This window comes from Sceloporus undulatus, chromosome 4 (assembly GCF_019175285.1).
Source record: "Sceloporus undulatus isolate JIND9_A2432 ecotype Alabama chromosome 4, SceUnd_v1.1, whole genome shotgun sequence".
In the NCBI taxonomy this organism is placed as follows: Eukaryota; Metazoa; Chordata; class Lepidosauria; order Squamata; family Phrynosomatidae; genus Sceloporus; species Sceloporus undulatus.
This window is the reverse complement of record NC_056525.1, coordinates 110,878,888-110,893,745: the sequence shown is the minus strand read 5'-3', so window position 1 is coordinate 110,893,745 and position 14,858 is coordinate 110,878,888. Positions and strand designations below refer to the sequence as shown.

At 40.7% G+C, this 14,858-nt stretch overlaps 1 protein-coding gene across 1 annotated transcript in view; it reads left to right on the top strand.

Annotated features, from left to right (window-relative positions):
- The window catches only part of CDC14A (cell division cycle 14A), a 123,682-nt gene extending 122,883 nt beyond the window's left edge, over nucleotides 1-799 (top strand). Inside the window, exon 13 of the mRNA XM_042463034.1 lies at nucleotides 661-799. Within this exon, the coding sequence (XP_042318968.1) occupies nucleotides 661-730 (70 nt within the window). The 3' untranslated portion in view covers nucleotides 731-799. The remainder of the gene's footprint in view (nucleotides 1-660) is intronic.
- The last annotated feature ends 14,059 nt before the right edge of the window (nucleotides 800-14,858 follow it).

Sequence of the window (14,858 nt, the reverse complement as noted above, 5' to 3'; positions counted from 1 at the left end):
CCGTATTTTCAAAGGTTTCCTGCCAAGACGTGTTTTTAAATTAGCCTTACATTCCCAAGCACAAGGATAAACTAAACGATTTTCCAAGTACTGGATCTGTTGAAGAGAACATAAGAAGCAAGATGCCCTGGATCTTACCATGCATCCAGATTTTATCATGGAAGACAGAGAGTATGCAATGTTGTTCTGTTGAAGAAAATAAGCAAGATGCTAGGTCTCAGTGTTATCCTCTGGCCTACAATACACAGACCGTCAATGTAAATGCAGCATTTTTGTAAAGATTACTAAAAGAGTGGATGTGAGATACTTCGATGGTCTCAGATGCATACTTGCAGCAATTATACAAATAATTATAACAGATTTACTATTGGAGACAGTGAATTTAGTTCATATTTCAGAACTTTGACCCCCAAATCTCTGTAAATAGTCCTCCCCAACCCTATAATCTCAGAAGAGATTACTCCTTTACATCTGAAAAGGATAGGTTTCTTCTACCTCCTTTTCCAAATTTTGTCTGTCTTAGGACATGCATGTGGGAGGAGGTAGAGGGAAACACCTGTCCTGGTAGCACTGGTATTGCAATATTTTATCAAAATGCATGGAGATATTTGTTATGTGTGCAAAGTGCAGCACTGAAAATGTAATATTCTTTCATCTTAGGGCAAATGGAACAAGGAGTTCAGGACACATTGAAAGGAATAATGGGACACTGCCAAAGATTACAAGGTGAAAGAAAGTTCGGAAAAGAAGAGGGAGATGGAAAGTGTTAGTGGGAAAGAGGGATCTGTATCAAAGAATTTAAAACTACATTTCATTAAATTAAATCTGAAATAAATTTTTGTTGCTTTCTGTTCATAACAAGGGAAATGAAAAGCAATAATCAGTGAGCATTAATCAGTAACCACTCTTGGAACATAGGAAACTGCCTTAGGAGTTTATCACACAAAGGATGTTGGGAGTTTATCCCATGAATATCCTGGAAAAATTGCACAGTTATGCAAAATGATTTCACATGACGTTGCACAAAACCTGCCATTAAAGTGGTTACAAAGAAGCATTAACGTGCGCCTTTTTATTCTTGGGATTTCAGCGATAATGAACTTCTGATATCACTTTATTTGCACAATTGTGTGTGATAATCATTCACAGAATTACTCGCCATTTTCACTTTATTTGAGGGATGCTTTAAATGTGCTTTAATCTCTCTTTAATGCAGAAATTAGCCCCAGTGTGATAAACTCCTTATACTGAGTCAATCTAACAGCCCATTCAGTTCATCAATGTCTACAGCAATGCAACTCAAAGTGTGTGAGCCATAGATGTATGTTGGTCCCTGCTGCTCTCTGGCAAGTTTCTAGGAAATAATGAAACAATTGTCTCCAATGGGCACAAATATGATGCCGATGGCATGTTGGGGTTGGAAATAACTGTTTGATCTCTATATCAAATAGTTTAAGAGGCACTAGTCTGCAGTGACTGGCAACAACTCTCCTGCATTAAAACCACAGATTTTCACAACTGTACTTAGAGATGTGCAGACCTGAAATTCAAAACCTTTTTCATGCAAAGCAGACGCACTGCTATTGAGCTACAACTGAGCACTGGTGCAAAGGGCAACATGGCAGCTGGTGGCTTTCACATTAATAGGGCTGTGAATCTCCTTTGGGTTCTAGCATGGTTTAAAAGAGCTATGGAAGGTGTGGACCTTGACCCCAAAGTAGGTTTAGCCCAAAAACAGCTCCTTTAAGGGACACAGTAAAGCCTGGGAGATGTTCACCACTCCACTGAGATGGAAGCTACCAACATCTAGAATAGAAGATTTGGAAAAGATTTGGAATAGAAAAACTCAGTGGTATAGCTGTGATAAGGGCAGATAACAGTTGCATTTGCTTAACTCCCTGCTCTGTGCAGATCTTTAAAGTATTAAAGACTTATCCTTCCTTTGCTCCATTCAGTCATTTTTAACCTTTTCACTTTTCACATTTATTTTCTTGCTGAAGAATCCTTGCTTAGAAGCCATGGGACTTTTGCATGTTACAAATGATTCCAGTTCTCACACTTGGGCTTGCATTCTCTTTACCCGGCACATTGGACCGCCAGATTTGCTGGGCATTTGTATCAGGGTATACACAACTTGAATATCCTCAATATTTGCCTATGGCTGAAGACTGCAGGTTAAGATTAGTGGTAGTCAGTAACTTGGGTTTGAAAAAGTTGGTGTCACATAGTTTTATTGTTTCTTTGAAGAACTCTTGATCCTCATCTGTTTCTCTACTAGCCAGATTCTCCATCACTGGGTAGTTTACACATTTCCTTTGTACTGCTTAAAGTGAAGGGGATTAGGCTTAAGCAAGTATTTGGTTTACTCTGGTTAATAGTGTTAAAACTAAACCTGCTTATTATGAGATAGTGATGATGTTTAAAAAAAGACTAACCAGGGAAGCGGGAATACTTATTTAATAATGATGCATAAATTTGTTAAACTCACAAATACCATATGTTTATTACAATAATACAATTTAAATATCCAGTGGAATAATAACATATATAAACTATCTAGAAAGTAAACATACTGCAAAATATGTTAAAGTAACCATAATGTAAGGTACCCCATCCCTGAATTTTAAAAAAAAATCTTGAAGAGAACAATGAAGTATGGATAAGATACTGTCCATATGACTTATAGGATATTTTGCCCTATATTTCTCTTACAGTAATGATGGTACCTCAATAAAGTAAAAAATGCTGGCACAAAGTGAATTCAAGCTTATTTGTTTGTTTATTCATCAAAAGCATTTTTCCTACATCCTTCAAAGTTGCCGCAGACCAGATAACAATGATATGTGAAATTGTATGCGGTTAAGGAGCAGCAATATCAGATTATCAGTAGTAGGGGAAAAACCAGTTTAATTAAATAGATTTCCCAGGCCAACAACACATTTAAATAACAATGTTTTGATCTCTTGAGGGAGGGAATGTGATGTTAATGACATCTTCCCTTGGAGTGGAGTTCTACAATTTCAGCACCACTCCTTCAAAGAGCCTTTATTCTTTGCTGGTTTGCATGATCTTATTTATTCATCACCCCACCCCCAGCCCACTCTATTCACAGAGTTTGTAGTTAAATGTGCATGAAGATTGCACATGTTTTTTGTTTTGTTTTACTTTACTTAATTTTAAATATTGCTGTGTTTGTATAAAATTGGCCAAGGCTTGTATACAAAGATCCCATTTTTATTAGAAAAAAGAGAGAAAGGAACACTGTGCAGCCTCAACAGCCCAGTTCTACTGGCCCAGCCTTGCTAATTTTGTGTAGGAGAATACCTGCTAGCGAAGGCACATAAATCACTTACGTTACTAAATGCCTGGAAATGTTGGAAGAAGCATAAATTGCATGTTCTGGATATGAAATGTCTGAAACAAATATGCATCACATAGTTTGATCAAGAAAAGGGTTACTGCACATGTTCTAAAAATGCAAACACTGCCTGGGAGAGAGTCAAAGGGGGAAGCTGATTGAAAGATAAGATAGAGCACTGATGTTTCATGTGTATGCAATGTGTATGCACCTTCAAGTCACCTGTTGACTTGAAAGTCCCATGGGATTTCATACGGTTTTCTTTGACAAGTAACATTCAGAGGTAGTTTTGCCAGTTCTTTCCTCTGAAACAGAGCCTACAACATCTGGTATTTATTGGCAGTCTCTCATCCAAGTACTAAATAGAGGTGACCCTGCTTACCTTCCAAGATCGGACAGGACATGGTGCCTGTAAGGTATTTAGTAGTGATGTATTCAAATCTTTGACTGCAAGCCTCAAGTCAAATCTCAAGTCCCTACCTTCAAGTTGAGTCTCAAGTCCTTGCAAGACACTTTCAAGTCAAGTCTCAAGTTGAGTCTCAAGTCTGGGAGTCAATTTTAATAGGAAAAAAAAAGAAGATGGCGAAGTGTGTGTGTAAGAGTTTCTGATGGAGGTGGGGGATGGAGGGATCCAAATTGTTGAAGTGGGTCAGTACCACCAAGGAAATTGGGGGTGGGAGCAAAAGTGTGTGATTGTGTCATTTGGTTTGAGGATGAAGCAGAAGGGATATGAGAAGAAATGGGAAAATGAAACTTGAGGTTTGGGCTTGAGGCGGCGGTTGAGGTCTGCAGTCTGCTTGGCAACCTGTGAGAAAGGCTTCCCATCTCTGGGAAGTTTTAGGAAAAGTTTTAGAGGACCTGTCTACCTCGAGCCTGTTGCTAAACTCATGTGTTATGTTCTCTTCTGAGAAACACTTTCTGCGTTTTGAGGAGTCCTGCCTGCTGCTTAGGAAAAGTTTTAGAAGTTTTTTCTACCTTGAGCCTGTTGTCAAATGTGTTTGCTGTGTTCCCCTCCAAGAGGCACTTTCCACAGTGGCATCTCCGGGCTTGGAGTCATCTGGTGCAGGGACGGTGGCCAGGCAAGGGAAAGAAGGGAGGAGAGGGAGACTCACCCTCCTTCAGGTCTGTGCAACTCTCTCCTCACGAGGAAGCCTTAGAGGGGCAAAGCCCAGAGGGCCATGTTAACCCCTCCTCCATGCATCTCTCTCCTCACAAGGAAGCCACGCGGATGTGAATGAGGAGGGAGCCTTGTGGAGATGAAGCCAGGAGGACCAGGTTCATCTGCCCTTACCGCTTCATTTGATTGAACTACCTGCAGTAAAAGCAGGGCTGCACTGGGTGTCACCTGGTGCTGTCTGCACCCCCCACACACATACTCCCTGCTAGTGACGCCACTGCTCTCGCAGGTGAGTTTTGTTAGCGGCTAGGAAATGTTTCAGAAGACCCCTCCTTAAAGGCCAGCAAGTCAGTAGCTAAAAATATGCCAGTCTTAAGTCGAGTCAGTACTTCATTTATAGCATAGTCGAATCCAAGTCAAGTTACTGAAATTACTTGAGTCGAAGTCAAACAGCTTGAGTCTACATCACTGGTATTTACCCTATATACTCCACCATAACTTGGTCTCATGTATAGGTCAAGGGCAGGTTTGGGGGACAAAATTATGGAATTTGATATGACCCATTAATAAGTCAAGGGTAAAACCTAGGGGCAGTAACAAAGGATCTAAAGGATGAAGCAAAGGAAAACAATACCAGAGAACTTACAAAATTCCAACAGACATGTTTGGACTCACACTAAAGACTGGATGGATGAGAGAACAAGGGCAGGGGGTCAGTACTTCCAGGACAGATTATACTTTTGCCTGTCACCAGGGGATGGTTACTTTTTAAAATAATGGTTAAAGTACAGTACTTGCATTGACCCATGGATAAGTCGACTCAGGATTTTTGGGTCAATTTTTTTACTAAAATTTCTTGACTTATACATGAATATAAACAGTAGGTCATATTTTGTATAAGGGAGAGATTTTTTTTAAAGGCAAGGTTTGTTGGCAGGAATCCATGCAAGATCAGATTGTTCCTCTGCAAAACTCTTCACTTGAGTCAGCATTTTTTCTCTTGACTTCTCCTTGAACAAATGTATTTTTTCCTGTTCAAGCATATCCTAGAAATCCTACAGGATTCTGAAGAGACCTCTGCTAATGACTAGCAGCCAGATCTTAACTTGTAATATTGTTTTATCCTGGAATATATCAAAGAAGAACACATGAAAGTGCCTCTGAACAGATGTGGAGTGAGTTGGCCTTCCCATACTGAATAATTTTGGAATTTCCCAGAATTTAGAACTGACTGGTAAGCAGTAATTCATTCCCCAAATTCCTTTGCCCTGAGTGATGCACACCATTGAATATCAATGTAAGCAGAGCTTGAAAAAGATAGTTTTGGATTACAGTTCTTGGGATTTCACAGCCAGCATGGCCAGTGGAGCTGCAATTTTTCAAAAGAAACCTGTGTAGTTTTATATGGAGGTAGGCCCTCCGTCCATCTGGTCCAGAGAAGTTGACAGTGGCTTCCAAAAGTCTCTGGGCTTTCTATTCCTACAGAAGGGGTTCTTCACAGGCCAAAAGGCCCATGTTCTCTCCCCCCCCCCCCCCCCCCCCCCTCTTTCCTTTTTGGACAATGCAGGCCATTTGCTCCTGGCCCAGAACTGACATATTAGATGTGGATCCAGTGGATCGAGACCAATCCTAGGGCAAAGGGGCCTTAATGTGGATCTATATGACTGGCTGCACCCATGTGGCTAGGGAACCTGCTTCAATATCAGAGGCAGCAACAGAGGGGGAACTTATCACTAATGGCAACATTGGGGTAAGGTAAAGGATGAGTGGAGGCAGCAGGTCTGAGGCACAGCTATGGACAGGCATGTAAACACCCACCTATCCTTGTGCCAGGAAAACATGGACTCAACTTTAATTTTCTGGCCTATCTGCTGAGCCCCAGAATGAAATATTTTACTGCTTTATTGTGTCACCACTGTTTTACTGTTTCATCAGTTAGTTATATTGTGGGAGATTATTGCATGAGGCTTTAAATCTGTTATTAAAGCTAGAGAATAGTGCCTTTGGCAATACTTATCGCACAAAGTCAGCGCTGTTTCATTGCTGCTTTGCTATGAGGCATTAGAGCATCCCATTTTATTGATGGGGAACACCTATCAATAATCTCCCAAGCATGCAGCAGTAGCATTTGCCTTCAAGTATGCTAAGTTCCTCATGTTGCAGTACCAGTATTGGGCAATTGCGTGGTGTTAATGTCTCCTCCTCTTCCCATTCCTCCTTCCGCCATCACTATTCCAGAGCAGGCTGGGCTTTTAAAACGTCTTTTGTTTTCTCCCTGCCACTACCACCCCATGAAAGAAGAAATGGGAGTCCTTCCTCATGATACCATTCTCATTTCTTCTTTGGGGGGGGCATGGAGGTGAGCAGCTGGCTATTCAATTCCCTTTTAATAACATGATTGTGGTGAGAAAAAGGCGAGATTAAGGCTCATGCGATAAAAGTTCTACCTTCCTAGTTTTTAATATTCTGGACTGCTCTGGATTTTTTTTTAAAGGAGAAGCAATACAGAAATGTCTTCGATAGTGTAGTAGTTTTTCCCATCTTCATTTTTTATAAAACTGACTAAACAACAACAACAATAGCTATTTAATTTCTTTGCTGACTTTCTCCCAGATAGGGACCTAAGGCGGCTCACAAGATAAAAACACTTTAAAAACTTCACAAAAAAAATTAAAAAACATTTAAAACAACCCAGTTAAAACAATATAAAATTAACATTAAAAACATGCAAAAGTTAAAAACATAACTAAAACACGCAGCCTATATAAAAGCCAACCTGCCATGATTTTTAAAAAGCCTGCTGGAATAAAAATGTTTTTAGCCGCTGGCAAAAAGAGAGCAGGGAGGGGGTCTGTCTAGCCTCCCATGGAAGGGCATAAATTGGAGGGTTTGGGGGATAAAAATATTAGTTGAAATTAAGACACTATTAATAATTGGGTAGCAAGGAAGAAGGCAAAGGTATCATTTTCTTCAGATAACCATGTCAGTATCCAAGGGTGGGGCAGCACTTTCAAAGAAAGAGGTTAAGATCACATCTCTGTGTTTTAATTGGTGATGGAAAGAATAGAATTAGAAACATTTCACTCTATGGGGGGAAATCGAGGATTGCTGATAGGGAAATCACTTTCCCATATGTGAAAAGAACAAATGAATCACCTTATATATTTTAAATATAGTTGTTCACTTCATTTCCTGTCTGTCAGGAAATACTAATTGGTGAGTAGTTTCAATATACTTGGTGTGACAGCTGAGCCTTATCTCAGAAAGACGCATCCTATTTCTTCATTACACATATTGCTGGATGCCATCCCAACTCAGCCATGGAAACCCACTGTGTGATCTTGTGGAAGTCACATACTCTCAGCCTCAGAAAACCCTGTGATAGATTTGCCTTATGGTTAACATAAGTCAGAAACAACATGAAGGTACAAAACAACAACGTACTAAGGACAGTTGATGTACCAACAGGTTTTGGAAGTCCCTACTAAGGGAAGCTATGATGGCTTCTGCTGGCTTTGGGCCAGCAAAAAATGCTCTTTTCTTCCAGACAGTCCTTTGACAATTGAGCTTGCTTAATATAGAAGGGTTTTTTTCACTGGGTGTGTGCTGTATTTTCTTTGGCATACACGCGCACATGTGTGTTTGCAAATTGTGTTTTAAACATTGTATGATTTTATTCATAATTGTATTAAGTCTCATTCTTTGGAGAAAAGTAGGATACATTTTTAAAAAATCTTCAATGGAAGTTCATATTTAGAACAACGGTGGCAAAACATGTGGTTCTCCAGAAATTTTGGACTACAACTCCCACAATCCCTTACCATTGGGCATTCTTGTGGGGTTGATAGTACCAGTAGGCCAAAATGTCAGAAGGACTAGAAGTTGTGTGGCACTGGTTAGAAGATCTGATCTTTTAATAGGTGGGACTCTCTCTTTAATGAAACCCATCAGAGAGTGGAAAAGGTGACATCCCTCCAGATGAAGGGGGAAAAGGAATGCAGAAAAATGACCTTGGAGTTTGAGCAGACAGAGAGCAGAAAAAATAATCTAACATTTTTTATTCTAGTATACTAGTTTATACTTACACCTTACACTATACTTACTATGTGTACACCAGGTTTCCTTTCTTACTCAAAAGTAGGTGCAGTGAATCTGATCAAGATTTGGAGCTCATTTGTGGGGAGGAGGAGGATTTTAACTCTCTGTATTCTGCCGAGGTCCTACACCACATTTTTCATGTGTGTGTGAACTGCATCTACAAATTTCATAGCGCAGATAATCAGTTAAACAATAATCAGCTGTTGTTATTTGGCTGTTGTTATTTTGTTGTTGTTATATTTATATATCTCCTGCCTGTTCCCCTGTCTTGTAAACAAGAGAGTTTACAAGAGTTAAAACAGATACGGTTGAAAAGTTTTCATCCTGCAAAAGTTAAAAATATAATTAAACTATCAGTACAGTTAAATGCAGTTAAGACCATTTTTAAAAACAACCAAATTACAAACCATTAAAAAGAACAACTTATAAAAACACAGCACATGAAAAGCACTTTCCCTCTGAGCAGTCAGCTCTCAAAGGCCTTCCAAAACAGAAACATCTTTACCTGGCTATAAGGATAGTAAGGGTTGTGCCCAGGCTTACCTCTTTAGGAAAGGAGTTCCAGAACCTGGAAACAGCCACCAAATTTATCTATGGGGATGGTGGGATACAGAATGGGGGCTCTTCTGAAGATCTCAAGAAATGGTTAGATTGATACAAGGAGACTAAGAAGATTCTCACACCGTCACTTACCGTGGGTTAAATACCGGTAAAGCATCCCTGAAGCTCGAGGGCATGAAAGCCAGTCGCGCTTCTGAAATGTCAGTGAAGCATCCCCTCGCCTTTACTGTCCTTGAATTGTTAACAGAGTGGCCATTTCCTCTTAACACAAAGTTCCCATTAATAGGAAATGGCTGCTCCATGAACGATTCAAGGACGATAAAGGTGAAGGGATACTTCACTGACATTTCAGAAGCATGACTGGCTTTCACACCCTTGCACTTCAGGGACATTTTACCAGCATTTTACTGGCACTTAACCCACAGTACCCACTAGTGTGAAAATCTTCAGAATCCTTCAACTAACCTGGATCTGAGCTTTGTAGGTCATAACCAACACTTTGAATTATGCCCAGAAACAGACTAACAGCCAATTGAGCTGTTACATAAGGGTGTTGTGTGCTCCCTGTAGCCAGCCCCAGTTAACAAGCTGGATGTCACTCTTTGGACCAGCTCAAGTTTCCAAACACTCTTCAGTTGAAGCACCACACAGAGTATGTTACAGTAATCCAAACAGGATGTAACTAGAGCATTTGTCACTATGACCGGATCTGATGTCTCAGTGAACAGGCAGAACAGAGGCACAAGCTTTGACTATGTGAAAGCAATGCTGGCCACCACTGAAATCTGGGCCTCTGAGCTCAAGGCTGAGTTCAGGAGTATACCCACGCTTCAAACCTGCATTTTCAAAGGGTGTAATCCCATCCATTACAGTCTGAATCCCTGTTCCCAGATCTGTCTTTCAGTTGACCAGGAGCACCTCTGTTTTGTCTGTATCGAGTTTCAATTTTTTCACCCTCAACTAGTCCATTACTGATAAGAGGCATCAGTTTAGAACCCAAACAGATTCGTGGGACTGAGGCGGAAAGGAGTAGTATGATGCATACTGATGGCACCAGATTGTACAAAACTCTAGGCAATCTCTTCCAGCAGTTTATGTTGAATAACATGGAGGGCAAAACCAACCTCTGAGGGACCCCATAGGTCAATGGCTAAAGAGTCGAATAGGAGTCCCACAGCACCATCTACTCAGTTTGCCCCTCTAAAAAGGAATGAAGCCACTGTGAAACAGTGCCTCCTAGTCCCATCCCAGCAAGGCAGCCCAGAAGATATATCACGGTTAATGATAGCAGAACCAATACAGACATACTGTCCCCGTCCAGTTTCCAGTGTAGTTCATCTGTCAAAGTGACCAAAGCTGTCTCATACCCAGGCTTGAAACAAGGTTGAAATGGATCTAGTTTTTTTGACAGCTGTTTGAGGTGAGCAAGGCTAGGGAAGCTGATCAAGACTGAGACCAAGCAGGGAGCAAAGGTACTAAAGCTGTGCTACTTTCCACAATGGTTCCAGTCTGGAATGAGTCCCATCTGTTTGCTTTTGAGTATTAAAAAAAAACCCATCAGATGTGGCTGAATGCAGTGTATTACAATTGGTCCTTTGTATCCTTGGATTCTGCATCCACAGATTAAACTATCTATGGAATGAAAAAGTTTTTTTAAAAAATCCAAAAAGCAAACTTTGATTTTGCTCTTTTAGATAAGAAACATCCTTTTATTAGACCAGTGTGTATAATAGGACTTGAACATCCACAGTTTTTGGTATCCATGGGGAGTGCCTCAAATCGACCTCAGTGGATACCAAGGGCCCACTGTATAAGTAACATTTTGTTTGACACAAAGGAGATTTTCACATGGGGACAGGATAGGGATGGGATTGCTTCCCCATCCTTATCCTGTCCTTAAACTGTCCGTGATTACAATGGAGATAAAGGCTTTCAAATTGTAGCTCTGATTCCACCATTAACCTGTCATTAAAGCAGCATTGTATTAACGTGAACGTCCGTTAATGCAAAATGCCAGACAATGTCACTTTAATGATAGGTCAACGATGAGATAATGACGGGATCTGCGCAACTTCATCTGAAAGCCTTTCACATGATCGTCGTCATTCTCTCTTCCCAGATGGAATAAGCGTGAATCCCATCTGAAAGTCCTTACTGCAATCAAACAGGAAGGATGGGAACATGACAGGGGTGGGATGTCCCTCATCTGATAATCCCCAAAGAGTGTTCTAAAGGTGTGGCTGACTATCCAGGTTAACACAGATGGGAATTCATTTTTGTGCCAAGGGATCAAATTCTATTTTGTAAAGGGCCTCAGGTGCCCCATTCCATCTGGGGGTGAGGCAGGCAAAGCAAGCTGAGTGAGATCAGATGTAATTTTTACAGGTTTGAAGATTTCCTTCCAGGCTTACAAAGTACAGCACTGCTACACCTCTTTGATCCAAACTAACTCTAGGAATCTTCTAGTCCTCCTCCTCCTCTTATTCTTCTGTGATAATGTATGAAGAGAGCTGCCAGATCTCAAAGCATGGACCCTCTTCTCCAGTTCTTTGGACAAGGGGGAAGAACTCCACAGTGAAAGCATGGCCTTGAAAGGTAAGTGAGAATACATATACACTCATCTCTCCACATTTGCAGCTTTGACTTTTGTGGATTCACCTTTGAAACAGATTTGTTTGATCTGAAGGCAATGGATGCCAACCCCCAGCCAAAGACGACAGAGAGAGAGAGAGAGAGAGAGAGAGAGAAAGAGGGACTCCCATCATTTCCAAATACATCAATTTCCATCTGTGCCTTTCCCAAAATGGCAACCAGAAGTGACATGATGTCACTTCCTGCTCCCATTTTGGGAAGTACATTGATGAAACACAGAGGTACCTTTGGAGGCAGTTAGACATGTTGACAGGGGGCTGCAGCCTTCAAGGGGTTAGAGGATTGCTTCTTCTATGATACTATGAGGACTCTCTTTTCCTATGTGAATGGAGCAGGCAGACCTTAGACAGGTTCAGATTCACTATAAACAAATGACAGACGGAAGGTCTATGGATTGTTTAGTCACTTCTGGTTGCAGCCGGAGGAATGAAATAGTGTGCATGAATGTGCACCAGAACTGTTTAGAATTGTATTTCATTTTCGCACCTGAATGCACTACTGAATCTGTTGCAGGTTTTACACATGTGTGGCATTATGGTATCTTAAAATAAAAGCATTTTGTCTAAGGCAAGTTGACCTAGAAGTTTAATTGGTGCTGAATGTGCACATACTGTTTTACCTGCACAATTCACCATCTGATGTTGCTGTCATCAAGCAACAAATATGTATACATGCATGCATACAACGGAGAAGTCAAGTGCTCTCCTTATTTGCTTGGACTGGAAAACAGAACTCATGAATATAACAGAGTGGCAGTACCTTTGCTCTTCTATTTTATTTTGAAGAAAAGTGCAAGGGTTGGAAGGGTTGAAAAAGTCCCTAAACTACCTTTCCTTTTGCTTTGGAACATATACGGACTCTATTGAGGAAGAAGCCCTTTGTAACTTAACATGGCAGAGGAAGTTCAGATTGTAAGATTCTGCTTCCTCTGAACAGTCACCTGTCACTGGCCATGGCCAGTAGCAGGAAATGGGTTCACACAGATCAGTAGTCTTGCTGACAAAGAAAAACATCTTCCTATCTTCCTAGTTTGTTTTTCTGGATAAACCAGAAGCTGGTTCTGATGTACACCTTTATGCAGATAGCCAACCGTAGCCAAGTCCATACACCAGTGTCTTTTTCAGCTGTCCTGGGAGGAAATGGGAAGGAATGGCAGGAGGACAAGAGCTTCCTTCCAAGGGATATTTACCTTTGCCATAGCAGAAGATGGGCCAAATGGATGGCCAAAACTAGAATGCAAAACAATGGAGTCAGAACAAATCAAGGAGGGTCAGTGATCTGATATGAAAAGGAAAAATAACAAGGGACATCTTGTGTATGTCAGGATTTTTGGTAGGTAATTTATAAATAAAACATGTTCTCCATCTGTTTTGCTTGGACATCCTGTCTGTTTCAATCTATGCCCTATGCATCCAAAAGAATGGTTGATGTTGTATTCTTTGGAAAACAAGATCCCCCACCCCACCAGATGTTAGAAGTGATGATGGATAATGTGGAAATATCAACAGACTCCTGCTTCTCAACATGGCTCAAGGTTTTCTAGCCTTTTCAAGCCTTCCCCAAACTGGCTTTTCAAAGACGTGCTGGACTATAGCACTCATCTCATTGGTCATGCTGCTGCTGGGATGATTGGAGTTATAAACCAATGCATTTGGAGGCCTCCAGGTTTGAACAAGCTGGCTTTCAGAAAAGTATTGGTAAGAAGACATGTAATGCTGCTTTGAAGATTCTTCAATTCTTCTAAACTGCATCCAGCAAAAGTGTGCAAAAATCTCAATTTCTTAATGCAAAAAAATAAAATTGGTGTGATGAAGGCCATCTGTAAGTTCTGGCAAGATGTGAGTTGTTCATATACACTGAAATTGGGAGATTTCATGATGTCCACATTTTCTGCAATGTTCATTGCAAATTTATCATAAACCATAACGAGCAGAGGCCAGCATTCTGAACATTTTAACCCAGTGTGGCCTGCAAGCAGAACTGTTGCAAGAGCAGCTGTAGTCATGGAAGGAAGTGTGGGTTGAACAGTCAGCACCAAGAGTTAGTTTCTTCAGGATAGGGAGTCTATGTGGCTATACAATGAGAACAGCATCTAAGGGATCTTGTAGCACCTTTGACACTAACTGAGCAAAAGATGTTGTAGCATAAGCTTTCTTGGACTTGGTCTACTTCCCCAGGTGCATGAAGTGAACTGTTGCCCAATAAGAATCTTTATAATCACACTATGAGAATAGCCATAGAAAAGCAAAAATTGTGGGTATGGTGATGAGATGACAAGTTCAGGTTTAACTATGGTAGCTGAGAGGCAAAGGGAGGAGGAAAGATGTTGCCAAAGTACAGGATGGGTGGATGACCATATGAATGGTGGTTGGAGTTTTCGAATGTGGTGTGTGTAAGCTGGGAACTGGAAAGGAAAGATGTTGATCTGGTTAAGAGTAGCCTCATGAGGCTGGGGTGTTAACCACTGTTGTAATATATGTGTATTGTGCCAGGAAGCCATTGTTGATGGATTGGAGTGTATATTCCAATTCAGCTATTTCTCTTTCCCATCTTCCTTTGTAGTTTTTTTTTTTTGTTGTTGTTGTTCAAAGACTGATGTCCTGAGGTCAGAGATGGAATGCCCAGGAAGACTGAAATATTTATTTGTTTGTTTATTTGTCTGCAATGTTTTTTTGTGTATTCCCATTCCTAATACTTTATCTATGCTCATTTATCCCCTAGTACAGAGACTGGCCTTTTTAGCCAGTGTAGAGTGCTGAAAGGCAAACAGGCCAGACTCTGCATCAGAGAATGAACTGACATAAATTAGACATTACGAATGTACTCAAAAACCTATTGCAGAACACTTTAATCTTCCTGGGCATTCTATCTCTGACTTCAGGACAGTGCTCCTTGAACAAAAACAACAACAACAACACTACAAAGAAAGATTGGAAAGAGAAACAGCTGAATTAGAATAAATCCACAAACTCCAGTCCATCAACAGGGGATTGAAAAGAGACAATGGCTCCCTGACTCACAACACCTAACACTGGTTAACACCCTACCTTATGAGGACATTCTTAGCCATAT